The 27,804-nt window shown below is 34.6% G+C and overlaps 1 protein-coding gene across 4 annotated transcripts in view; it reads right to left on the bottom strand.

Moving 5' to 3' along the window:
- Window positions 1–27,804, bottom strand: part of Suco (SUN domain containing ossification factor) — a 74,257-nt gene that overhangs the window by 34,520 nt on the left and 11,933 nt on the right. For 3 of the 4 annotated variants that reach the window (XR_001184029.3, XM_013075389.3, XM_013075390.3), the window contains exons 2-9: window positions 11,219–11,333; window positions 9,231–9,341; window positions 6,820–6,974; window positions 5,273–5,395; window positions 4,801–4,951; window positions 2,913–3,036; window positions 1,812–1,936; window positions 1,276–1,343 (exon numbers count right to left, since the gene is read on the bottom strand). Coding sequence is in view for 3 of the 4 variants with exons in the window: in XM_013075389.3 (XP_012930843.1) it covers window positions 1,276–1,343; window positions 1,812–1,936; window positions 2,913–3,036; window positions 4,801–4,951; window positions 5,273–5,395; window positions 6,820–6,974; window positions 9,231–9,341; window positions 11,219–11,333 (972 nt within the window). In the remaining variant the exon portion in view is untranslated. The remainder of the gene's footprint in view (window positions 1–1,275; window positions 1,344–1,811; window positions 1,937–2,912; window positions 3,037–4,800; window positions 4,952–5,272; window positions 5,396–6,819; window positions 6,975–9,230; window positions 9,342–11,218; window positions 11,334–27,804) is intronic. The other variant, XM_021265411.2, reaches the window with a different exon arrangement.

The following is a 27,804-nucleotide window of genomic DNA, read 5'->3' as shown; positions in this document are numbered from 1 at the left end:
TTACTGCAGACAATGATAAACTGATCAGTGATCATCCCTTAATATCCACAACGGTTTGGTTCATTTTCTAGCTGAACCTCAAGGTACACGTTTCCAAAAAGAAATGAATCCAAGGGCTGGGGATTTAGCTCAGTGGTTCTGCTGCCTGCCTCACAACCTCAAGGTCCCGAGTTCGATCCCAGGTACCAAAAAAAAAAAAAGAAATGAATCCAAGAGTGGCAGAAATGAATAAATGTTATCTTCAAGGTTTGAAGAGTGCCTTAAATGTTATGTATTTATTTATTCTAGTAAATTAGCATAATGGAGAGGATTTTTCCCAATTATTAATCAGGAGTATTTGCATGATGAAATAATGTAATAAAACTTGGTATATCACAAATTAATTTACCCCATAAATGTGTTCCTTTTCTTATATTCTTAGTGGAAAAATTACAGATACAAGCAATGAAGCCAAAATTCTAAGAGATTTCTCCTAAATGCTTCTGCCTTCTTCATATCCAATTACTAGGAATTATCAATTTTATCTGCTATTAATATCTTTCAGATATATTTTTCTCCTCTGTATACAAATTGTCAATGCCTTATTTAAAGCCTGGACTATGACAATAGGTTTCTAAAGTGGTTTCTCTGCTTCTAACTGCATTCTATTGTGAACTACCCTTTGAAGACAAACCCTTTAAATTGAGCCTGTGAGATACTGTCACTTCTTTAAAGAGATGCTATATTCCATGCTCTTTAAGATAAAGCTCAAAAATTGTTAAACTAGGTGTACACAGTGTTGAGTAGCCTGGTTACACCTAAATAACACTCTAGCCTCATCTTGTCTCAACTCTAAATGTACATTTCTTCTTGTCATGCTAATAGGACCTCTCTGGGTTGCTTCTATTTACAGTCACCCAGAAGAAATATGCTCCTTTTAAAGCATTATGCCTCCCTCCTCATCTGCCATTTCTTATGACTCCTACATGACTGAGCTCTGGAATTACCTCTTCCAAGAAGTCCTCGTAGAGTTACACATCTCTCTTTCTACAATACTCTTTTAGTAGTACCTTTTATAACACTTCATTACTGTTTAATCAGGTCTGTCACTGTTTGATTTCTTGTCATTTCCTGGGGGAAAGGTATTTTGTCCTCAATTTTGCATAGTACTAGCACTAATCAATTACAAACATTTATTAAATGATTATATGAATAAATCAATCCAACCCTAATAAAAAAGCTTAACATAGTATGTACATATATAGAATGCACTTTTTAAAATTTTGTATTACTTACCAAATTTTAGTGCTGCATGGATTCAACATATAAAGGTCCATATTTTCTATAAGAATAGCAGATGTGCTCTATTTCAAAGTGGGAAAATGAATATATCACTTACAGAAAAATAATAAGAAATTATTTCAACTAAATATCCTAGGATTTCTCTTTTAAATTTTAAAATATACCTAACCCTGAAACACTCATTTGGAGGAAAACGAGCATAAAAGTGACTAAAATTTATCACTTAAGATTAAAGCATTAAATTATTCTTATCACAACCCACTTAAAATTCAGTATCTGTTACTGTAAAGGAAAAATAATGTTCTATTAGCTACTTCCTTTTCAAACTTTCATATAGGTTTTTAACAGTTAAATAACAGGTATATGTTGTCAACTAATGTAACTAAAAATTAATACAATAAAATGTCTTGAAAGGCATGATTCTGCACTTATTAGTGACTTAGCCAAAGAGCCCACATTTAAATACAGCTCCCAGCACACCAAGTCACTAGTTTGTGAAATTTATATAAAAATAATTTATACTGAAGTACCTTGGCTTCTGGATTAGCTGCCAAAATTTTGGCACCACATTCTACTGAGGCATAATTATTTCGATTTTTCTGGACCTTTTTGGCAGCATGTGGACCTCCATTAGAAGATGGATGCAATGACTGACCTAAAGACAAACCTTATTATTATACACACATATGATGATTATGATTGAAAACATCCTCAGCAATAAAATGATCTTAAAAGAAACAAGCTATCTTCCAGAAAATTAAGAGAATGATTAACAGAATATATTAAAAAGCCATGACAAAGCTGGGCTTGGTGGCACATGCCTGTAATCCCAGCACTCAGGAGGGTGAGGCAGGAGGATCACCATGAGTTCATGGCCAGCCTGGGCTACATAGTGAGTCAAGACCAGCCTGAACTACAAAGCGAGACCCTGTCTCAAAAAAAAAATGAAAGCCATGAGAATTTAAAAATGCTTCATCCTAATAACTTAAAACATCCCGAAAACAAATTAACCACAGAAATCAGCACTGCCTGATTTATGTCTAAGTACTATAACAGAAAATGAACTTTGCCTACTGAAATAATTTTTGGCATATATAGTCTATCCTATTAAGGATGAATGCTGTCTTTCTGTGACCCCAATATTAAGAATTCTTAATTCTGACACTTATTCTACAAAAGGAAAAAACAAAACAAAAAAACATTTACTTTGCATATACAGTTTAAAGCTTTCTGACTCAGAATTTCCCATGCCTCAGCTTTCCTCTTATAAATTGAAATGAAAATCACTGCTGTTTTATCTTATTTTATCCTCAGTAATTTACATGGCTAGATTTTAATTAAGATTAAAACTGTACATAGTTATATACAGGTAAATGATATATGGGTAAACAGGAGCAACTTTGTAAATTTCTCCTTTAAAATATTTTAGAAAGCAAGTTTTTTTTTTTTTGTACTGAGGATTGAACTCGGGACCTTGCGATTGTGAGGCAGGCAGTAGATCCACTGAGCTAAATCCCCAGTCCTATAAAGCAAGTTTTTATCTTACCAATTAAAAAGAAAAAGCTCATTTGAATCTCCTTAGATTTAAAAAAAAGAAACAAATTTTTCTGAAGAATCTAGCACTTCCTTACTTTTTTCTTTTTCTACTTCCATAACTTTCTTTTTCCATTCATCAAATGTTGGTATATCCTCTGGATCTTTGGGATTTGCTGGAGGTGTAGGGTCAGTTTCTCCTGGTTTTATAAAATCAGAGCTCTGAAAGAAATGCCAAAAAATAAACAGCCCTCAATCTCCAAAGAATATAGACTAGTAAGTCTAAATTTTATAGTAAATGATATTTTGAAAAATTTTGATTTAAAAGTTAGATTTCTTTTGAAAGAACTGCAACTATTTCTAAGCATGTAGATGTATTTCTTTTTTTGTTTGTTTGTTCTGAGGTTCAAACTCGGGTCCTTGGGCTTGCAAGGCACGTGGCAGAACCACTAAGCTAAATCCCCAGCCCAGATGTATTTCTTTACGTTAGTGAGATAACCATTAAGTCATTCAAAAATGAAACAAAACTGCATTATATTCTAGCAACCAATTACTCATATACGAACTATACAAATTTATATAATACTTAGGTTTTTAAGTCTACCTTAAAATTTTTGTACACCGTGGTATTTCTTAAGGATTTTGTAGAAATAATACATATCTAAAAACAGATTCCTTTAATAAGTGCATTATTGGGCCAGGGATTTAGCTCAGTGGCATCACCGCCTGCCTCGCAAGTGCAAGGTCCTGAGTTCAATCCCTGGTACCACAAAAAATTAAAAATAAAAAAGTGCATTATTTTAACTTAGATTTTAAGGTAGATGCAGAACAAGAACTGTATACCATTTGTTACTAAGAAGGAAATCTTTACGACTCAGGTTAATAAAAGGATTTAACAGATGCAGAATTTGTAAAATCTGATAGATTTGGCAACATTAAAATGAAAAAAATTTTAAACCAAAAAACCAACATTAAAATAAAAAATTTTAAAAATCAAACTACCAGAAACTATATGAAATAAGCAACAAACTGGGAGAACTATCTGCAACACATTGCAACCCAAAGAAGAATGCCCACAAATCAGTAAGAAGGAAGAGAATAAAAATATATAATAAATCCAGCAAAAAAGAAAATACAATCTCAGTAATAATCATGGAATAAAAATGAAAACAAGATATAAGTTATGCCAATGTTGTGGAGGATAAAGTTTGACAGTCTGGCAAAGTGCAGTGTATCTGTTCAATCATAGAAAATATAATTAGTCTGCTAAAAGGGATTTCAAAATTTAGTAATAGTAAGTAAAGAAGCATACACCCACCAATTCTATACTATAAATATCAATGAAAATGCACGCATATGCCTAAGCAGGTAAGCATAAGAATGCTCACTGCAGCACTCTTTTTAATATCAAAAAACTAGAAACAACCTAAATACTGATTATTGAAGATTGGATAAATTATAGTAGAGTAGCTATAACAAAATAGTGAACAATGAATGGCAGAATCTCAAAAACAATGCTGAGTAAAATGCTACTTAAAACTAAAATGTCAGTTTATATTGTACTCTGCACATAAGTAACAAAAGGTAAAATGTCCCTTAAAAATAACTCTAGTTGAAGAGTAAGTTAACTTTGTTATTAAATTAACACATTGTTGAAAAGCCTTCAGAGTAATAGTTATAAGTTCTATATTGTTCTCTAAGACACAGTTTAAAAGAGAGTATGTATGTGGTGTCAAACAGTTGGTACTAGCTAAAAACCATTTAATTATCAATAACCAAAGAGCATTCATACAGGGAACAACTTTATGCATAAATACTGAAAAAAGTACCATGAACTACCTGTTCTTAACAATCACAGTCTTATCAGTTCCACACATTATTAACTATTCAAACTTCCTAATTTTATGGTTAACAAATTACAAAATTAGCTAATAACAAAAAAGCATTGTATAATAAAGTAGGAGATTGTGTAAATTATATACCAACCTCATTTTTTAAATTATCTGAAGCATTCAATGCAGATTTCGGACTGTCATCACCCTGTTCATTTGCTGAAACTTTTGATTCAAATTCTGATTTTGTTATCTTCCCTTTGCCATGTGAAGATGACACATTTTCTATATGCTGGCCAACAAGACTATTTGAAACCAAAGATAAACAAATTTTAGCAGGCTAACAAGTTTTATATAATCTAAATTTTTATAATTATCATGAACAAAGTAAATCAAAAACACAGAGACCAGATTTCTTTTTCTTTCTTTTTGGTACCAGGGATCGAACTCAGGACCTTGCGCTTGTGAGGCCGGTGGTGGCACCACTGAGCTAAATCCCCAGCCCAGAGATCAGCTTTCTTTCAATCACAGCATAGAATTAAGTACACCCCAAAGTCCATTCAAACACCGCACTGCTGTCATTACAAAGTCATATTAAGGACAAAGCCCTAATTGCTCATACCCACCTTTCAGGCGGACTGACAAAGGAAGGTTGTTGAACTGAAGCATCACCAACATCACAATCAGTTTCCGACTGTTCGGTTTCACTTGATTTGGCTATAGGGATAGTACTAGATTTTTCTATTTCACTAAAAGAAGAAACAAAATGAAATCTGGTAATTTAATGGACCTTATATAAATCAATTTAAAAATGTTGTGTGATTTCCAAAACATAATCTAAGCCAAAGAAAGAATTCTTTACAGTTCTACATAATGTTTTCAAGAATTCATTCATTTAAATCATATAATAATTACTGACTGACCTGTTACAGTCCTCAGCTTCTGAAACAGTAATTACCAAATTTTGAAACCATGACTTGTAAGTTAGCCTTATAAAAGTTAGCCATGACTTGTAAGTTAGTCTTATAAAAAGTAAGATTTAAAAAACTATTATAAATGCATATAAAGTTAAATTTGTTAGCATATTAATTCTACCAACATGAGAGCTGTTGCATCAAAAATTATCTATTATCTCAATACATTTCACTTCTAAGTTCTAAGGTACTTTTAGAATTTCACTTTAAAAAATATACTGCTATGTTTCCTTACCTCATCTCCCTTTTCCTAATCAGTGCTATTTAATATAACAAGAGAACGGGATACATTGTTCACATACTCAATAGGCTTAAACTGTTTCTGAAGTGTTATTTCTTAACAAATTCAAGAATTTAATAAATTTTAAAATTATTATTTCTCAACATGTATTTTATTCTCTCTTCCCCTTTGTGGCTAAAGTGTCTAAATGGAAATTCTAACATCCTTGAGTATAAGGCCTTTAGCTTAAACCAGTGATGGTGAACGTTTTAGAGCTTTCAATGATAACATTAACAGCTGGCTGTTGCACACATGCCATAGGTTCACCTAGCTAGACCCTCACATTCTTGAGGAAGACAGGCATTGAAAACAGCTTGTAAAAAAAAAGCCATATGATTATAATAATATAAATTGACACAATTAGTCTATGTATCAGATATTATTCTATGTATTTTATATCTACTCCTTTGATAGAGGAAAATCTTAATGTAGTAATAAGAGAAAGTAGTTTGTTTTGCTCTTTGAAGTACTGCTTGGAGAAGCTCAGAGGAGTAAACAACTGATTTTCTAAAGCAGAGATGACTTAAATATTGTAAATATTTATTATTAAGTTTGAAAAAAGCACCTATTCACACAAAGACATAATGATGCATGGAACTCCTGTGATCCTTAATGGAAATGAATCATCTGACATTTAAGTTCTGGATAAATATGAGAAAGTTGATTCACTCAAGTAGAATCTCACTTTGCCTACACTATGTAGAGATTTCCTGACTGGGATCTAATCAATTTCATTGAGTTAGGCAGTTAAAAGATAAAAATAAAAGACCTGACAAGTCCATTCAAAACACGGAACACACATAGTATAAATTAAGTCTGCTGTAGTCTAGATTTCAAAATTGAGTGTCAAGATGCTCTATCCTATAAAGGAATTTTTCATCATTAACTAGGAATTTTTTTTTCCTTTGTAATGACTTACTCAAGCTTTGCGACTGGAGTGATTTCTGAGGTAGATAAGCTGGAAGTATTTTCTACATTTTCATTGCTCATAACTACACTGGAAGAGTCTTCATGTAAATCAACTGTAGGGAGTGTCTCAATCACAGACTGTCTTAACTCTTCTGACTCTGCATTCTGTTAAAATAAAGTTACATTAAATACTGAGAATAACAAATCATCTCTTTTGCTGAACAAGAATTTATAGACAACTGAAAAATGACCATAAAAAAGAATGTTCACTAAAATATACTTTAATAAATATCTTTTCTTCCAACTACTACTAAGGGCATATATTTCACATTAAAAAACAGCATCTATAGATTTTTCATGATATTTAAACTAGCACAAACAGCTTGCCTTTCTTCTTTCTTCTTACTGTGCATCAGAACCTACAAATATTTCCCTCTAACCGTATGTGGAAGAGGCTTAATAGCAACTAATAAATCTTATATAAATATACAAGACAGTACAACACCTAGTCATTGTCCCTAAGCAGTTTAGGGAAACAGTGTATATCAAAAAACAACACTTAAAAAACAAAACAAAACAAAACACTATAAGATACATACAAGTAACATTACAAAGCAATGATTCTCGGTATTCCCTCAGTTTTTAATGCCTTGGGACATGCATCCTTCCAAACACAATTTGAAATCTCTTCATATTTAAAAACCTCTACAAGGCACCTCTTCCCTCACAGCCAATGCTAAATAGAATTTTTTAATGTTTTGGTTTTTCTGAAACAGGGTCTCACTATATATACATCAAGCTGGCCTTGAACTCACTGTGTAGCTCAGGGTGACCTTGAACTTACAGTGATCCTCCAGCTCCAGACTCTTAAGTGCTGGGATTATAGACTTGCGCCACCCAACTCAGCTTGCCAAACCTAAATAGAATTAGCTACGTCCTTTTCTCTGTCCCTCCATTATGGCTGGTACAAACTACCAAAGCATCTGTAACAATTCAATAGCCATTATTTATGTCACCCTGTCTTCTTTAACTATACTATAAATGCTTTGAATAAGGACAATTTTCTCTTAATTTTTACATTCCCAGTGTCAAGCACAGTACCTAGCACACAGTATGATTTAAATGCTCAATAAAGTAATGAAAATGAGAGGAAAACACGCTCAGTTCAAGGAAAAGAAAAAGCATGGAATTATATGGACTAGAAGTAGACCTTAAAGAAACAGAGGGCTAGGAAAGGACCAAAAAAACCCCACAGATCATAGAGAAGAATAAAAAACATGATCATGTGAATAATTACATCCACTGAAAATTTCATAAATATAAAGTTTGCATATTTATAGTGGAGGCTTTCAGAAAGGCCTATTATATCACCAGATATTATATTATCACTTCAACATTATGTTCAAAATAACTGTAATGAGATATTTTACATTCTTTTTTCTACCCGTCTTCAAAAATTATACTTAATAGTAACTGTCAATATGGACTACCCATATTTCAAGTGCTCAATAGCCACATGTAGCTAATAGTTACTGTAATAAATGACACAGTATATAAGTTACAGCAAATACTTCATTGAGCAAGCGTATATCATTATAGAATTCCAGAAAATGTATAGCGGAACTGTTCAGGATAGTCATACAATTGGAAGAATTACAGGTAATACTTTTCTCTTATTCCTAGGCACAAATCTTCAACAAATGTATTCCAAAATTCAATAAAATGAAACTCACTTTACATCCTTAGATAACCCAGTAAGTTATAAAAGAGCTCTAACTGTATTGACAAAAAAGAAACGTAATTTTCTCTCATTCTGAGTTTAACATTTTTTTGCTAAAATGAGAGTTTTTCCTTAGTGTTTCTGCCTCTGTATCAAATATCTGCAGTTCCTACAGCCATTACTAATACTAAATGGTGTCCAGATGTTTCAACATTCTGTAAGTTTATAGTGTATGTATTCTAGTTTTTAATATCTTTCATAAAGATTGGTTCAAAAAAGGGGAAAACATTCTACCTATTATCTATTAATTCGTATTTCACATACATGAAAACATTGGTATAAAAATACAGTTCTCTACAAAAACTATTTCCTTTTGTTGTAAAGGAAACAGGTTAGAAAAAATCTGCTATCTGCAAATACTAAGAGACAAGACACATTATGAGCCAAAATGAAACCAAGGAAAAACTGAGAAATTACAGAGAGAATAGTCATACTTATTGTAAATATATAACTCTAAAAAAGCAGTACTATAAGCAGGTAAATAATATTAAGTCCCACTGCACAGTAATTCAAAATGAAAAAATAACAACATACAATACGGTAGCCAAATAGGTATGTTCTCTTGTGAAAGAGTTTGAAAGAGTATATTATTAAAAATCAAAGCAAAAAACAAAAACAAAAAACAAAGCAACATAGCTTACTCGTACATCCACAATGTGGTCATCTTTTAATTTATTTTCTTCTGGAGGATTAGGTAAATCTGAACTTGGTTTTCCCGGTAATTCAGCATTTATAGGTCCCTTTCTTTCATCCTAGATGGCAATAAGGAAAAAAGATTAACTGATAAAGTTATTTCAAAAGAGTTCTAAAACAATAAAGATCATCTCTTTCCATACTTTAAAACCAAGAAAAGTCTTGCATACATTTAATTGTAACTACTTTGGCTTATATGCTTATTGTCTATCTTGCATCCTCCTCCAATACACTTTAAATGTATAATACGTGAGCTTGAAAAACTCACTAGACTGTTTAATAAACATTTAATCCTACCAATATTTATCATAGTAAATATTTTACGTCTAACACTTCAATATTTGACAAATGAATGTACCTACAGAATTGTTTCATCTCTCTTTTAATACTTACTCACATTCAAGTTAGGATTTCTAATGCCTTTATATCTTTCAATGTGTCTTCTTAGAATATAAATTTCATAAAAACAAAGTCCATGTTCACCTTTGTTTATCTGAGTCTATCTAGCACATCCCAGATATCTAAATGTTTGCTAAAAGAATGTTTCGCCCTAGTGCTTTACTTAAATGCCTTTTTTTTTAAACATTTTGTCTCCAAATATCTCATCAAAGAAGAGATTAGATTTAAACCTTATAGACTGTGCATGAAAACATAAAACTATAGTTTTCTGGAAGAAAAATATTTAGCAAATCTTGAAAATTTTAAATGTTCTATCCCAGAAATATACTCTACATTACTCAAAAACAGTTGAATCTCTTCCAAATGTCATGCTAAAAACAAAAAGACCCAAGCATGTAAATGTGTACACTGATACATGCATTGTGCCCATGTGTACACAAACATAGACAGAGCTGGGAAACAATGCACAAGTCCATCAAGAAGGAAATAATTAACAAATTATGATTTATCTATATGTGTGAAAATGTAGCTGTTCAGAAGAGCATTATCAACACGGAAAGATGATATATGAAACATGACTGGAGAAGGTGGAAGTAAATTTGTAGAACATTTACATGACATTTTAACAAATAATATTAGTTTGTATATCTATAGCCCTATAAAAAGGTTGGAACATTTTCACAAGAAATGGTAAACTGTAGTTTTTTTAGGGTGGGAAATGGTGTATCAATATGAATATTTTGCAGTTAGTACAAATTACTTCTATAATGTAAAATAAATACATTGAAATTGGAGGCAAAAGCCAAATTTCGTCAATATTCATTTTTAACATTTAAAATGATAAAATAATAAATGATTTAGAGACCATGAGGTTTTTTTGGATTCTCTCTATTCACTGTACTTAATTATATATAAAAATACAAACCTACCAACTATAAATTCTCCCTGTAATACTCAATTTCTAAGTTTCTTATTTATAAGATTGGGGTTTCTTTAGAAAGTCTTTAAGTATTTACAGCACTAAAGAGAGCACTACCTGGGAATGGTGGTGCACACCCATAATCCCAGCACTACTGGAGGCTGAGGGAGGAGGATCACAAGTTCAAGCCCAACCTGGGCAACTCAGTGAGATCCTTTCTCAAAATAAAAAATAAAAGGGAGGTAGGGGGTGTAATCAGTGTGAAAGCCCTGAGTTCAATCCCCAGTCCTGCAAAAAAAAAAAAAAGAAAGAAAGAAAGAAAAGAGAGAGAGAGAGCAAGAGAGAATGTGCTTCCAGTTCTCTGAACAAGCATTATTTTTTCTCCTTACTGTAGAACTGAGACTAAGGATGTTAATGAAATTCCAAATACAAGCAACAATAATAAACACACACATACAGTATCTCCTAGTTACCTTAATTTCAGAATTACTTGATTAACTCCTTACTCCTATACTTCTTGAGTATAGCAAAGAAAATATAAATCTCCACCAAAAATTGTGAGGTAATATTTTTAAAGAAAGCTGACACATAAAATAATGTCAATTTTATTTAAGGTACCTTTTTCTGGAGTTGCACACCTTCATTTTCTAGTGCACAATTGTCACCTTGAGAGTAATATGATGTTGCTGAAGCTGAAGAACTCTCTTTGCAACATACATGCCAACTGGGAAGCCTGTAAAATACCCATCACCAGAAACAACAAAAAAAAAAAAAGAAGAAAAAAATTGTTAAATCTCCATAGTTTCGATATGGGCTAGAATTTGAGGCAATAAAGTCAAGTTCCCGTCCTAACAGCCTTAGGAACTAAATAACTTAAAAGTGTTTAGCCCTAGGAAAACCACAGTATTATCTGCATTCCAAGTAAGACATTATGAATTCTATAAAGGTACAACAAAAACTTAACAGAAATCTGATAACTACATTCAAGAGAGGAACACAGAATGCTGTCAAGGAGCTAACCTACACAGAAATACCAGATGCCAATGATACTCTAAGTGCTACCAAATATTTAAGAACAGGTAACTCTAAAAGTTAACAAAACTACTTCAAAGTATAGAAGCTTCCAAATTATTTTTACCTAAAGAAGAGTGACATAAAAAATTAACAGAAATAGCACATACAAATGAATACTACAGGTCATTAGTACTTACAAAATAAGATGCAAAACTTTTTGAAAAACAATAAAAACCTCTAAGAATATACCAAAGGAAGAATATATCACTGTTACAATCAAGTGGTTTACTTCTGATATCCAAAACTGGTTTGATATAATACAATGTATTTATTTGCTTTGCCATTTACATCAAGTGAAAATATGATTATATCCTCTGAAAGACATCTTATAAACTTACACACCTACCAAAACTCTTAATAATAAAGTAAGTATATATTTAACATGGAAAACACATGGATAATAGATAATCCTAAAAGCTAGTATACTTAGTGAAGAAACCTAAAAATGCACCTATATAGGTCTGAAACAAAACAAGAATGCCCATCATTACTAGTATTACATAGTATAGGATAAAAAAGATTAAAACAAGAAAAAGTACTATAAAATTATAATTTACAAATGAATTTACCCATATTAGTGGCAAAGAGTAAGTTTATATAAGTAGAAAATTTAAAAGAATCAACATTTTAAAAGCGAGATGTAAAAATATTCCTACATATAAATTTATGAATCATAGTAAGAAATGTATTATAAAGAACTGCTCTAAATTATCCATTTTACTAATGAATGTCAATTTCACACAATTCAAAATAATAGTATATAGGAAAGATTTGAAACCCACATAATTAATATATAAAAAGGGAAACTTTTTATGTAAAAAGTAAGCCAGAAATAGTAAAGAAGATTCTGATATGAGGAGACTAGATCTATATGAAACTACAATAATCATAGCATTCTGGCACTGAGAAGGGAAAGCACAAAGGTGTCTAAAAGGGAAGCACAGGGTGTCTAAAAGAGAAATCCCAGGTTGACAGCTGTAAAACAAGGAACACAGGGGGACCAGTACAGATGGGAAAGCATCAGAACTCCAGAAGAGTCAAAGGATGAAACTGATAGCACAACTGATGGGTCTTTGAAAGTCTGGAGTACAATACAATGGACAGGATAGTTATAATTAAATAGAAAAGTAAGCAAACTTAATAAAACAAGTCAAATATCCCAGGAAAATGAAAAAAATAGTACAGCAAGGAAAAGTGATTAGATTCTACCTATATGGCTTACCTGTGACAGCATTTACAGAGTAACAACAATGTAACACTAGATACTGATCTGATCTCAACCAAATTACAAAGAACTACATTAGCAGCATGTAGCTAGAAGAATCTGATCATCCTTAGTAAATAATAGTAAAACAAATATTAAAGCAACTATTTTACAGACAAAAAGGTAAAACCAAATTAATCAGTTAAGAGATGAAAGAAGTTTCCTTCAAAAAAGAAAATGCGGAAAAGAAGGGAGAAATGGCTTCCTGGGGAGAGGAGGTACACCAGAACTTTTAGGCTATTCGACGTTTTAAACTATGAATAATTATAACTAAAACATAAAAATAAAAAAGGAAAAGAATAAGCTACATAATAATATAGTGTTGTGCTAATATGTACATCAATTTCTCTGAAATAATCTTTAAAAAAAAATCTCCTTGCTTGCTTCCAGGAGGAAAATTGGGTAGCTGTGTGATAAGACCAACAGAAAGATATTTTTCACTGAATTATCTATATCTTTTGAATTCTGAACCACAAGGTTATATTGGCTACTCAAAACTTTATAGGAAATCTAAAAAATAAAAATAAATGTTTAATTTTATTTGAAGTTTTTATGCTACAATACTAATAAGATTATATATATATATTTTTTTTCTTAGCATCCTTAGTTGTCCTCCCTTATCATGGTTTTATTTTCAGTAGTTTCTGCTATCTGCAGTTAATTGCAGTCCTAAAATATCAAATGGAAGATTCCTGAAATAATTTGTACATTTTAAGTTGCACATTTCCAGGAGGTTGACAAAAACTTGCATTGTCCTATCCAGGATGTGAATCATCCCTTTGTCTATGTATCCAGACTTTATACTCTATCCACCACTAGTCATTTATTAGCCCTGTAGGTTGTGACAAGATCTCAATGCCTGTGTTCACCTAACCCTTATTTTATTTAATAATGGCCCCAAAATGCAAGAATAATGATGCTAGAAATTTGGATGTGACAAAAAGGAGCTGTAAAGTGCTTCCTTTAAGTGAAAAGGTGAAAATACAATTATTCTGAGACCATATTATGTAATTTTTATTATTGCACAGTTTGAACTGTTCTATTTTACTAGTAGTTATTGTTAATCTCCTACTGTGCCTAATTTATAAATTAAAATGTATCACAGGTATGTATGTATACATGTATGTATGTGAAAATCATAGTATTCAAAGGATTCAAAACCATCTGTAGAAGTAGGCATCCACTGGAGTCTTGCAATGTATCTCCTGTAGGTAAATGGGGATTACTGTATATATACTTGAACAGCAAGAAGTTTGAATATGTAAAACTATAGGTATTATTTTTGTGATTATGCCAGCTCCTTCTCTTTATCTCTTTCTATACTTTGTAAATTTCTACTATGCATGTGTATTGGTTTTACAATCAACAACTCTGTATATATGTGTGTGCCCTATCAACAACTTAGTATGAAAATATAGCCAATGGACATTAAATCTCATGATTCTTGTTTTCAACTGTCATATAATGAAATTCTATAACCCTAAACTCTAAATTTTAGAAATTAATGTTTACTTATTTGCCATTACTCAAAGTATTCAAGAAGTCTTACCTACCTTAAAGGATTAATGAAATGTTTTTCCCCATGTCGGGATATAAATCAATCATCCCTGCCCAGTTCCCACTTAAGCATAAATGTTGATTCAAGTAGGCATCTGTGTGAGGGAGGCTGTTTTGGTTTTCATAGGCAGGGGATAGAGGGTGGGGGGCACACACAAGATTCAAAGCTATATGAGACTTTTTGTGCCCTCAAGGTCTTACTGAGTCCAACTGCTGAAGATTCATGGAGATCTGTTACCAGGAAATCAATCTGTGCTAAGCGTCAGGCTTTTGAAATATCACGGGACGGGTTTGCAAAAGAACCTTAACATTCCACATAAGAAAAAAAGCTAAAAAGCTAAAAAGAACTGCCACCAAAATTGTCAGTAAAGAAATTTTAAACCATCAAAGTAAACAGAAGTATGTCTCAACTCTCCTAAACAAGAAAGACTCTCTTAATGAGATCCTTACTTTCAACAAGTCACCCAGATATGTCCCTTCCCGTTAAGAACCAGTGGGTCACACTGCAATGACTGGATGGCACTTTGTTATGTGAATAAATGAGCCAGACTGTATGCTATTTGAGCAACTTCCTAAAATTGCTGATGAAAATCCCAAGCCTAATGGAATTAGTTTCTTTTTAAACCTGTAAAAATCTCAGCACCAGAAATTACATCAAGATAAATGCTACCTGTGAATCCCTTCACCCTTCCTCAGTTCAAAAAAGCCAACAATTCCTTTGTTACTTAGTATTGTCACTTACATGTATATATCCTCTTTTGTACTTAAAATTTTTGAGAATGAATTCCATATTCCTAATCTCTGTAATATGACCCTAAAAATCAAAATTTTCAAATACAAGGTGCTTGATAAATATTTGCTGAATGTAAGAGTTCTCTGTGAAGAACTATTATGCAGCACACAGCAGAAAGAAAATTCAGCCACATTTTGTCCTATCATCACCACCACCTTTAGTACTACCACTCTGCTTGTGCAACATACTGTACTCACAAATTCAAAAATGGAGGGAGGAAAAAGAGGGGGGAGAGAATATATGAATATGACTCTGGAAGTTATCAGAATATGTATCTTTTTTACTAAATGCTCCCCCACCAATGTGGCATGAATTCACCATTCATACGGAAAGATATTTAGGGAGTATCTAACTAAATGTCTTGTTTAAAATTACATTTGAGTGTCATTTAGGACACTGAACTTTTAGAGCTTTCGATGATAATAAGCAGCCCGCTGTGGCATGCATGCCACAGGTTCACTACTGATTTAGGATATCAAACTTTTACACAGTTTAATTGAAACAAGTGTCTTCCCATTCAATCAGGGTCACAATAACAGAGGTAAAGGATTTACAGAAGTGCATGATGTTACAAGAAAATACACTCAACCATGACAATTTACTAGTTGGCTTAGCTTGACAATTAAAAGGATAAGGACTAGAGTCATACAGTCTGCACAATCTTGGGCAAATTCATTAAACAAATATTTATTTCTATATGTCTATTTCTTCATAGGAAACAAGTATTACATACTTCATATTACTGATTTGATAAGAATTTGATGAGAATTCGATAAAATACATGTAGCTTAAAGTTGTTTAACGATTTGAAGCACATAAACAATAATAGACTTTAAATGCTCATAAAGAAAAAATTTCAGATTCTGAGAAAGAATAAAAAATAGGTGATACTGTTTTCCTGAGAACATAAGAGAATAATAAACTAATGTAGACGATTTTGAGTTAAAATAGACTATTTTCTGGAGCAGTTCTAGGTTCATAGCAAAACAGAACAGAAGGTAAAGATTTGCCACATGCCTCCTGCCTCTATATATGCACAGCCTTCCCCATTACCAGTATTTCCCACCAGAGTATCACAGTTGTTACAAGTGTTGAACCTACACTGATACATCATTATCACTCAGAATCCACAGTTTATACTAGGGTTTGCTTTTAAATTCTATGAGTTTTGGCAAGTGTATAATGGCATATGTCTTAGTTACCTTTCTCACTGTTGAAACAAATACTCGACAACCCAAAGTTAAAAGATGAAAGGTTTATTTGGCTCATAGTTTATAGAGGCTTCAGTCCACAGTGGGCTGGCTCAAAGGCAGGATGGTGTAGGATGTCATGGCAGAAGGGCACCATAGAGGATAAACTGTCCATGGCAAAGCAGGGCAGGCAGAAGGCAGCAAGCAGCAAGCAGGTGACAAGAGAGCAGCAGCAGCAATCTTTCAGTCCCTTATATCTTACCCAGGCTATCCACCCTTCGGGTGAGCAGCACTCACATTCATAATGGGGCAGCCTTAATCCTAGCATCAACCATGAATCAATTCTAGCATCACGTCCTTGATCCCAGCAGCAGACACCTTAGATCCAGCCACCTCCAAAAAGCCCCACCCATCACTGCATGAGGCATGGGAGGGGACATCTAGATACAAACCATTAACAGCATGTATACCACATCATAACATCATACATAGTGGTTCCACTGCCCTAAAAATCCTGTTCAACCTATACATCTGTTTCTCCCTCCTAATCACTGGCAACCACTGATCTTTTTACTGTTGCCATGGTTTTACCCCTTCCACAATGCCATAAGGTTGGAATCACACAGTACACGGCTTTCTGAGATGGGTTTCTTTAATTTTATATGCATTTAATTTCCTCCACATATTCACAACTTAATAGCTCAATCTATTTAGCACTGAAAAATATTTCATTATCTGGATGCGTTTCATGTTAAATTTTACTTCTGAACTATTCCTGAAGCGTTTATTCATCTTCTTACCTGCATAAAAATATGTGATGCTCAGGTTTTATCTCTCCAAAACTTTTACAATACTGAACAAATGGTTAGTTTAAAATCCCATTTTGGAAATTTCTATTTATCTGTACATGGTTTCTAGGTCAATTTTCCAGATCATGTTAAGTGTTGGGTTCTGCCCTTAACATGAACAGAGTTATACTGAGGAATTTAAATCAGTTGGGTAGTTAGAATGGATCCTTGTATACAAAACTGCCTTCATGCCTGCCAGAGGTTTCATTCCATATGAGGCCTCCTTTGTGAATGGCTGTTTGGCATAGAAAGTGCCATGTAGCTCTCTTGCAAAAAAAGGGCTTGAATAGTTCTGTTTCCCTAATTAAAACTTTATCTTAGAAACCTGGCTTTTCAGAATGGTTCGGCTATTTGAACTGGTTTGCACTCTAAGATCTTCCTTAGTATACAGTGTCCCACAGAAGTGAATGAAATTGGCACAAGTTTATAATTCCAGCACTCTAAGGAAGTTGAGGCAGAAGGACTGCCAGTTCAAGGCCAGCCTGGGCACCTTAGGGAGACTCTGCCTTAAAAAAAAAAAAAAAAAAAAGAGTTAGGGATGTAGTTTAGTGTGATGGCCCACAGTTCATTCCCTTGGGGTGGGGAGGCATACATTAGAGATCTGATTTTTTTCCAAAGATTTCGTTAAGAAGGCAGAGGCAAAAAGCATTGTTTAATGTGAAAATGATTGAGGAAACATCTTTTAAAAATGATATCCAATGGCTTAAAATGATACCTTTTTATGTGTGCCTAGCATTGAGAAACTTAACTAGCTATCTTTAATAAGTGATTTTTACAATCTTAACGAATAAACCTAGCATAAGGCAATAATGAATTTGAGAAAGACACATTAATATGTAATAAAAAATACAGTACTATACAAAGGAGTCAAATGTAATAATTGCAGAGCACAGGACAAAAAATTAGAGTATCAAATTTTCAAATGAGTTAATATTTTCCTCTGAGTTATAATGAAGAAACTTTATAAGCTCTAATGCTAAGCAGAGTACCAGATGCTATGTTAGATATACAGAGCCCTGTCGAGAAATGTTAATCATAATTTTTAGCTCATTAAAAATTTTAGTACATATTGAGAAAATGACAAAAGCAGAATACCAATTTTAATTAAGAGAAAAATCAAATTTGAGATGAAAAACACTGTTACTAAAATATTTATTATTAGCAAAAAAGACACGGTTACAAACAATTGCATCTTAGAGTACATATAGGATACATATTCCAAACACTAACAAAGCTACAGGTAGAAATGGAATAACCAGACACTATGTTTTCCTATTTTAAATTACTTCTCACAAAGTAACATTAAAGAGACAAAATATACTTGGAAACATGAGATTTATATTATAGAAAAGAATTAAGCTTGTTCAAGTAGAGAGAATTTTATATCAAATAGAAATTAAACATTGTTCTCAAGTACACATGGAAGGGCTCCCTAATACTGACCAGAAATGAAAGCCACAAATGAACCAGACTCAACTAGACTATATATTCTTCAACTACAATGCAACAAAATTTGAAATGACAAAAAAACAGCTAAGCACATCCTACACCTAGAAGAAAAAAATATGTAGTAAAATAATCCTGCTAAAGAGGAAACAATAAGCAACAGTATGAATGAAATACCATAGCAAAAGTCTACAGGTCAAAACTGGGATGCCAATGAGACAACAGTAGGGAAACTACACTTTGAAACATGTTAGGGACAAATACTAAAAACAAAAAAGGTGATCTTTCAACCCAAAAATGAAAAGCCACAGTGCAAACCCAAGGAAAGATATATATAAGATAGACATCAATAAAATAAAGGAAAAAAAAAAGGCAAAGAAAATGAAGAAGGGAAAAAATTGGTTCTTTGAAGAAAATATTAAAATGACAGCCAGCCAAGGTGGTGTAGGCTTGCAATCCCAGTACTCGGGAGGCTGAATCAGGAAGATTACAAGTTCCAGGCCAGCCTGGGCTACCTAGTGAGTTCAAAGCCAGCCTGTACTTCAAAGTGAGACCCTGTCTCAAAAAAAAAAAGAAATAAAATGACAAACATCTGGCAAAACTGCCAATTAACAAAATAATGGAATAAAAAGATGCAATAATCAAAGACAAAGTAGACTGATCAAATTATGAAATATTACAAACTATACATATAAATATATTTGAAAACATTATGAAAATGGATAAAGCAGAAAAATAGCAAAACTACAAGGGGTAGGAAATTTCAATAAACTAATAGCAAAGAAATTTGAAACACTGATCAACATTTCACACATACAAAGGGGAAACTCCAGCCTAGTTTTTTTATTTTTAATTTTTGAAATAATTTCCAACTTTTAAAAGAGTTAATGGGCTGGTAACAAAACTATCCACAAACTTTTTATACACCTACCAACCTGTTACCATTTTGCCCCATTTATTCCATCATCTGCCATTTGCTCATGGCATGCTCAAATCACCTTCCCCTCTCCTCAGTTCTCTCCCTGTAATTTACTTTTGTATTCATTTCCACAGGATCGGGGTATTTCCTTGTGTAGCCGTGGTACAGTTTACCACTTCAGTAAATGTTACATTGACATAATATTGCACTTTAATTTACCATCCATACTGGACTTCTGTCAAGGATAGTATCGTTTATAAAAATCCTTCTTCCCCCACTACAGAATTCAAATGTATGATCACTATCCTGCATTTGCTATGTCTATTCAATCTCTTTTAACTTAGAATAATTTTAGGCTTTTATTTCATGTGATCCTGACATTTTTTAAAGTTATGATATCTCTTTTCTTTTAAGTAGTATGGTCCTAGGGGCTAGGGATTTAGCTCAGTGGCACTGCGCCTGCCTCACAAGCGCAAGGTCCTGAGTTTGATCCCCGGTACCAAAAAAAAAAAAAGAGTAGTATGGTCCTAATATGAGGATTGTCTGATGCTTCAGCATAGCCAGATTTAAGTTAAGTATGCCTAGCCAGAATCCTTCATAACTGATGTTTTTCTCAGGATATTTGATCCACAGCATATGATTCTCATTTCAACAGTTATAGTTCTATTTTTAGGTAGTTTCCAAGAGCAATGAAAACTGCCCACATTATGTCCACAAAAAGCCTGTAGAAGAATATTCCCAGTGGATTTTATGCCTAATAGCCAAACTGAGAAGGAGCCCAGATGAACATCAACAAGAGAATGAACTGCAGTACAGTCACAGAATGTACCATTACTGGGCAACAGACCATGAAAAGGAGCTCAATGACAAAAGAACTGATGACCAGAGAACATAGGTAAACCTCAGAAACATTACACTGAGGGCAAAGTCAGATACTTAAATAAATACTATATACCATACTTTTATTAATGAGATGAAGTTACAGAACTAGCAAAACTAGTGCATGGTGATAGAAATCATATCACTGGCTGCCTTCAGGAGATTTGCTAGCAATGTGATATGAGAGAGTATTCTTGGGTAATGAAAATGTTCCATATCTGAATAGGATGTAGGTAACACACATGTACACACTTTCAAAATGGATTCAACTATACAGTAAAGACCTGTGCATTTCACTGTACATAAATTGCCTTAATTTAAAATATGGAAAACATTCTCTTCCCCAGCAACTTTCAAATAGAAAATAAGATGCTATTAGTAACAATAAAAACTATAAATTTAGAAGTTACTCTAAGAAAAATAATACATAACCACTTACAGAGAAAGGTTAACTGATAAAAATCATAAAAGGAGATAAAATATAGACTATATGCGCAGGTAGAATGATGGTGACAAAATTATAAAATTATCAATTCACCCCAAAGTACTGCAATTAATCACTTCAAATATAACTCCTGTCAAAATAACTGCAGGACTCTATTGATCTAAATATTGTATGGAAGAAAAGTGCACCAAGAATAACTAAGCTAATAACGACAAAAACAAAGGCCTGCATTCGCCACACTAGATAATTAAGATTACAAATCACTCTAGACTATCACACTAGGGCAGTGGTGGCGAACCTATGGCACTCGTGCTGCAAGAGGCTGTTTGTTATCATTGAAAGCTTTAAGAGATTTGCCATCAATGTACAAGAGTAACAAAAGGCAGACAACTGGAACAGTTGCACAATGGCACGAGACTCTCCACTGCAACCAGCATGAAGTGCTTTAAAGACAGCCTACATACAAAATGCTAGGTAATTCCCTCTGGAATGAATGAATAAGTGTCAAGCCCTTCTCAAGGCATCTGACACCTCATTAACTGCTTAGAACTCACTTTGATAAGTATATGACTATTTACCAACTAAAGTAAAATGATATTGATAGCTTGTACCAGTTCACCCTCATGCACAGTTTTGTTCAGCAACCAAGGTCAACCATGGATTGAAAATACTAAATGGACAATTCCAGAAATAAACAATTCATAAATTTTAAATTGCACATCATTCTCAGTAGTATGATGAAATAAAATGCTGTCTCTTCTCTGTCCTGGATAGACATGAACATTCCTTTGTGCAGCATATCCATGCTAGATATTCTACCTGTTAGTCCTCTGCGTTATCATATCCACAATAGCAGGATCTGAGTGTCAATATTCAAATAACCCTTACTTTACTTAATGATGGCCCCAAAGTGCAAGAGCAGTAGTAATGCTGACAATTCAGATATGCCAAAGAGAAGTTATTTTAAAGTGAAAAAAGCTGTCAATGAGAACAGAAAAAAAACTGTATGATGAGATTGCTAAGATCTATAATATTAGCAAATCTAACCATGAAATTGTGAAGAAAAAAGAAATTTCATGCTAGTTTTGCTGTTGCACTTCAAACTGTAAAACTACAGCCATAATACAAGGCATAATAGGATTCGGCACCATGTGAAGTTTCAGGTATCTTAGAACTTACCCTTAAAGATAAGGAAGGACTACTGTAAATGTCTGTAAAATTTAAAACATAAACAATACTATTTTGAAAGAAAATATGTATCTAAATAAATACATGAAAGGCTAACTGAAAAACATGCCCCAACTATACACTAAGCTGAATGCCTGAGTTGAAGAGTGAGATTGTGATAGGGAAAAGTTTTAGATAACTTAGTAGTTTGAATATTAAGGTAGTTGTAAAAACAAAATAAGTAATGTGCTCCTTTAAGATTTGCTTTTCCAGTAACTCTGGTTGTTTAACGTGACTTTAAGGTGACAGTTATCTGACTCTTTAACCAGTAACTTCACTAACCTAACAAAGTTGCAATGCCTGGGTGAATTTACAATGTGTATGTGCTTAACTTGTGTCTGTGACTTGGAAATAGGAACCAGAATTGTATTTACACATCAAAGACCACTAGGGATGAGATAATGGTTAAAAAGGATATAAAAAAGAAACGCTGAACAAAGGGGTGCTCGGATACTGACCAGACCGGTTTCTGGCGGTCCTGCCTACTTGCAAGTAGAACTTTTATTATTTTACCCAAATTCTGTGTCTCCGTGTATTTCTTTCTGAGATTTCTGGAACATTTGGTTCCCTGACCAGGAATCGGGAAACAGCCCTTTTGGGCATCGGCCTGAACCCCACTGGAGGGAGCGGCTCTCTGTCTCAAGAAGAAAGGCGCACCCCTGGGACTAACTTCCTAGGCTCCCCAACAGGACACAGAGACCCGCTAGCCAGGTGCAGATCACCTGAATCTGAGACAGAGGATGACAGAAGGAGGGCTGCAGCTGTTGGTGTCTTGTCTGTCTCTTTCCTTTGCTGGATGAGAAACCCCGGGAAACCCCCTAGTCATTAACTTTTGATTTCACTTTGTGAATTTGTACTTTGTGAACTTTGGGCAAAAATAGTGCAGGGGCCTCATCACCCCTTGTGCTCTGCCATTTAGGAATATAGCTCCTCCCATTTGTTTTGGTTCACTTTGTGAACTTTGGGCAAAAATAGTGCAGGGGCCCGATCACCCCTGTTGCTTTGCCATTTGGGGAGGTAGCTTCTTTCATTTGTTTTGGTTACAGTTAGGGGGTCACTGGGAGGGAATGTGATGATGTCTGAATAAATGTGTGAGTGAAAGAGTTCTGGATAGGAGTGTGTGTGTGGAACAAGCTGTGGAACAAGAAAGAGGGAGGAGGCACTTGCACTTAAAGAGTCCTCCCCAAGTTGCATAACTTGTGTCTGGTCTGTCCTTCGGTTCTGTGGTCGCATTTAACAAAGACACAACGGTGAGCTTACGCAACAGCTCATCTTAGCCAGAACAGACCTTAAAGTGGTTGAGAGGCCTGCAGCCAGGCAGGCGAGTGAGTGATCCTCCACCTTTGTTTGTCTTGCGTCTCTGTACAAGGGTACCCATACACACACCAACACTCTGATTGGCCGATTGTGGGGACAGAAACATCTCGTCCTACTGTTTTGGGACACATGCGTAAGAATTTTAAGAAAAGTTTTACTGGAAATTATGGTATTAAGATGAAACCCCAAAACATAGAGCCTCTGTGAGTTAGAATGGCCCAAGCTTTGCCTAGCTTGGCCAACTGAGATGCCTAGATGAGGGTCTCGTCTGGTCTGTCTTGCTAACAGTCACTGCTCCTGAACAGGAACATCCAGATCAATTTCCCTATATTGATTTATGGCTCAAATTGTGCCACAGAATGCCTCCTTGGCTTCATATGTGCGCCCTGAAAGCAAAAAGCAATATCCTGGTCCTCCATCAGAAAGGGGATGATGCTGAAAAGAAACCAGTCCTTTCAGATCCAGACTGAGAGAATTTAGACTTTCCCCCTCCTTTTGAATTGCTAAATTCACAGGTGCAGAGGATGTGGGGACAAAAGCATTAGAACTGCTTGGCTTTAGAGCACCAGAGGGTGCATGCTGTGGTCAGACTCAAGAGGATCGAATAGGGCTTACACTCAAATTGGAAAAAAATTGAAAAGAGAAAATAAGTTATGGATTGAAAACAGCTAAGAAAGCTCTGAAGGGCATACAACAAAGCCAAAGAAAGTAAATTTTACGGGAGAAATCAAGTTACAAATTTTAGCTAATTGATAAATGCATCTGTGTTTCAGTCTGAGTTGATGTTTAATTGGTGTGCTTAAAATGTTTCTTGTACATTGAAAATTCTTCAATTGTAATTATAGAGTTAACTTGCTCTTTTCTGTACTTTGATAAAAAAAAAATCCTCAAGATTACTACTGTTCTATTGGCAGCCAACCAAATTTAAAGTGTAACAATCTGAGAACAAAAAAGGGACACTTTAAAATTTTAACATCTAAAGACAAGTTTGTGATAAAAGGTCTATAGTGAGATAAAAAATGTTAAAAAGCTATAAGTAAAAGAGATACGATTTTGATATAAAAAATTTTGTATGTTTGCCTTGTTAGAAAGATAAAAAGATATATACAAGAACAGAAGGCCTAGGTATGTCAAAAGATGTGTGAAAGTGATTTATCAAGAAAATATGTTTGTTTGTTGGTTTCAAGTTTGTTACAAAAAGTTTAACTATGTTTACACTGGTTGTCATCAAAGGGTTAAATTCTAAATATGGTACTATAATATGTGTACACTGGTCATCTTCAAAGGGTTTAAGAGCCAACAGGTTACAATACAACCTGCTCCTTTACAGTGAGTTAGAAAAAGACTGTTGGGAAAAGGCACAAATATGTCAGACCAAGGTGCAGTATTTGAGATTTGACTTAAAGGAGGCTAGGTCCAGAAAAAAAGAAAGTCATTTATACTCTGCCAAGACCCCTCCAAAATGCTTCAATTATTTGATTCCATCTTTGCTATCCATTGTCCTAATTGGGATGACTGTAAAGAATTTTGTAGAACTTTGTTAACCTCTAAAGAAATGCAGAGTTTTAGGAGAAATTAAAAGGATTAATGCCCCTAGAATGCCGGGAGACATGCAAAATCCAGATGCTTGGCATGAACAGCAGTTTCCAGTAAATATGCAGCCCGATCGGAATCCCAATACCCGAGTAGGGCAGGAAAGGTTAAGAAATTATCAGACGGCCCTTCTGGCAGGGATACCAGCTGAGAGTAAAAGACCTACAAACATGATTAAAGTGTCAGAGAGACAACAGGAGCCCAATGAGAGCCCTGAGAAATTTTATGAACGGCTCTGTGAGGTCTAAAGAATGTACACACCACTTGACCCTGCTGTTCCTGATAACCATCAGTTAATCAATACGACCTTTATAACTCAGTCAGCTCCAGGCATTAGAAGAAAGATTCAGAAGCAAGAAACTTGGGAAGGCATGAATATAACACAACTGTTGCAATTAGCTAGGAAAGTGTATGTGAACAGTCAGTGAGAGAGAGAATGAGCAAGGAAGGAAGGTGAGTGAGATAAGAGAAAAGCCAGATACATAGCAGTGGCTATGGGAGCCAAGGAAGAGAGGGAGAAAGACAGGGAAGGAAGTCAGAGGGAAAGCAGAAGAAAGGTTTTAAACGTGAGGACTTAGATTGTGACCAGTGTGCATACTGCAGAGAGAAATGACATTATAAGATCAAGTGCCCACAGCTCAAAGAAAAAGAAAAAGCAGGAATTAAAGGGAGAAAAAGAAAATCATTTATTTTGGACTATAGAACAAAAAAAAAGCTTTTAAGAAACTAAAATTGACTTTGGCAGCTGCCCCCGCCCTAGGCATACCAGATGTGAAGCAGCCTTCTATTCTATATGTGACTGAGAAAAGACATGTGGCCCTTGGAGTGTTGACCCAAGAAGTAGGCCCGTGGAATCAACTAGTGGCATACCTGTCTAAGAATTTAGATCCAGTCGCAAAAGGGTGGCCTCCTTGCCTTCAGGCCTTGGAGGCCCCTCAGTTTTATTAATCCACGAAGCAGACAAGCTAACTCTAGGTCAGGAACTGACTGTGCAGGTTCCACACACGGTCTTAAAACTGTTGAACACAAGAAGGCATTGATGGCTTTCAAATAATCAGGTTACTGAGGACCAAGCCCTTCTCTGTGAGAACCCCCACTTATGGTTTATTCCTGTAAAAGCTTTAAATCCTGCTACCTTCTTGTCCACAGAGACAGGCCCTCCTGATCATGACTGCTTGAGTGTCACTGATGAGCTCTTTTCCAGCTTCCCTGACCTACAAATGACACCCTTGTCCAATGGTGACCTCATTCTGTTCATGGATGGAAGCAGCTTCGTGGAAGATGGGGTTCATCATGCTTGATATTCAGTACACAAAGGATGAGGTGATCCTAGCTGGGGCCCCTTCCTAGTGGCTAGTCGGCACAGTGTGCTAAGCTCTGGGCACTCATACAGGCACTCTGATGGGCAAAGGCTAAAAAGGTAAATATATATACAGACTTTCGCTATGCATTTGCTACATTACACATTCATGGCATGATTTACCAAGACAGAGGTCTTCTCACGGCAGAAGGGAAGCAAATTAAAAATAAACAGGAAATTATACAGTTGCTAGAGGCAGTGTGGGAACCTAGCAAAATCACAGTAATACATTGTTCAGGACATCAGAAAGGCAAAGACTTTGTTGCACAAGGTAACAATAAAGCTGATGCTGAAAGCTGAGAAAGACAACATACTCAAAGCCCTGCTCTTACCACTCTGGAGGCTGGTGAGTCTATGCACAGCTTTAGAATGGGAGCACTGACAAGGACGACATGGATTACTGTGTTGTGCCAGATCACCACTGCTTTAAGTTTCTTTATTTTCGAACTGCAGGTGTTTAGGCCTAGTAATGAAAAGTTTGATGAACAATATGTGACTTTTAAAATGGTAAAATGGGAACCGGAAGGCTATCTGTTTACAATGTTCTTTGATGCCTGCCCAAAAGAACATTATGGGGGACCTGGGGTAGCTTCTGACTGTGGGGGCTAATGAGAAATTACACTGCAAAGAGAAAGCAAAAGTTTGGGTCAATGGCTCCCTTGCTGGATGAGCCACTGGTAATTGTTACAATTGTAAACAAGGTCAATATAATCCTGTATCTATGTATATGCCAGCCCCATGGGATCCTATACGGCTACAAGGAGTAATATATTTCATCAGGACAAGAAATTAGAAAAGATCTTGAGGAAATTTGAGACGCACTTCAGGCTTTAAAAATCCAACTAGATTCACTGGCCAATGTTGAATTATAGAACAGGCATGCTCAGAATAGGTGTGCTCTCAATTTGCTAACAGCCCTGAAAGGAGGGACTTGCTTATTTCTTGGTGAAGAGTGTTGTTATTATGCTAACAAATCTGGTGTAGTACAAGAATCACTAGACAAACTGAAAGATCAGATCAAGGCTCTTGATGAAGAATTTGGCATAGGAGAGCCATCCTATGGGATTAATTTTACTTGGGCAGGATGAAAAACTTGGATAGGACCTCTACTGAGTCCCTTTCTTGTTATAATATTAATATTAATGTTTGGTCTTTGTGTCATTCAATGGATTTCAAAATTTATACAGCAGTGCACTGCTACAGCTCAACACTACCAAATGCTAGTGTTAAAGAAATGCAGATAAACTGGACAGAACTTAAAATGGATAGAATTATCCCAAAGTAAACAGAGG

The sequence above is a fragment of the Heterocephalus glaber genome, unplaced genomic scaffold, assembly GCF_053883595.1.
Source record: "Heterocephalus glaber isolate CG9 unplaced genomic scaffold, H.glaber_assembly_v1.0 deba00001600, whole genome shotgun sequence".
NCBI lineage: Eukaryota > Metazoa > Chordata > Mammalia > Rodentia > Bathyergidae > Heterocephalus > Heterocephalus glaber.
This window is presented reverse-complemented; position numbering and strand designations above follow the sequence as displayed.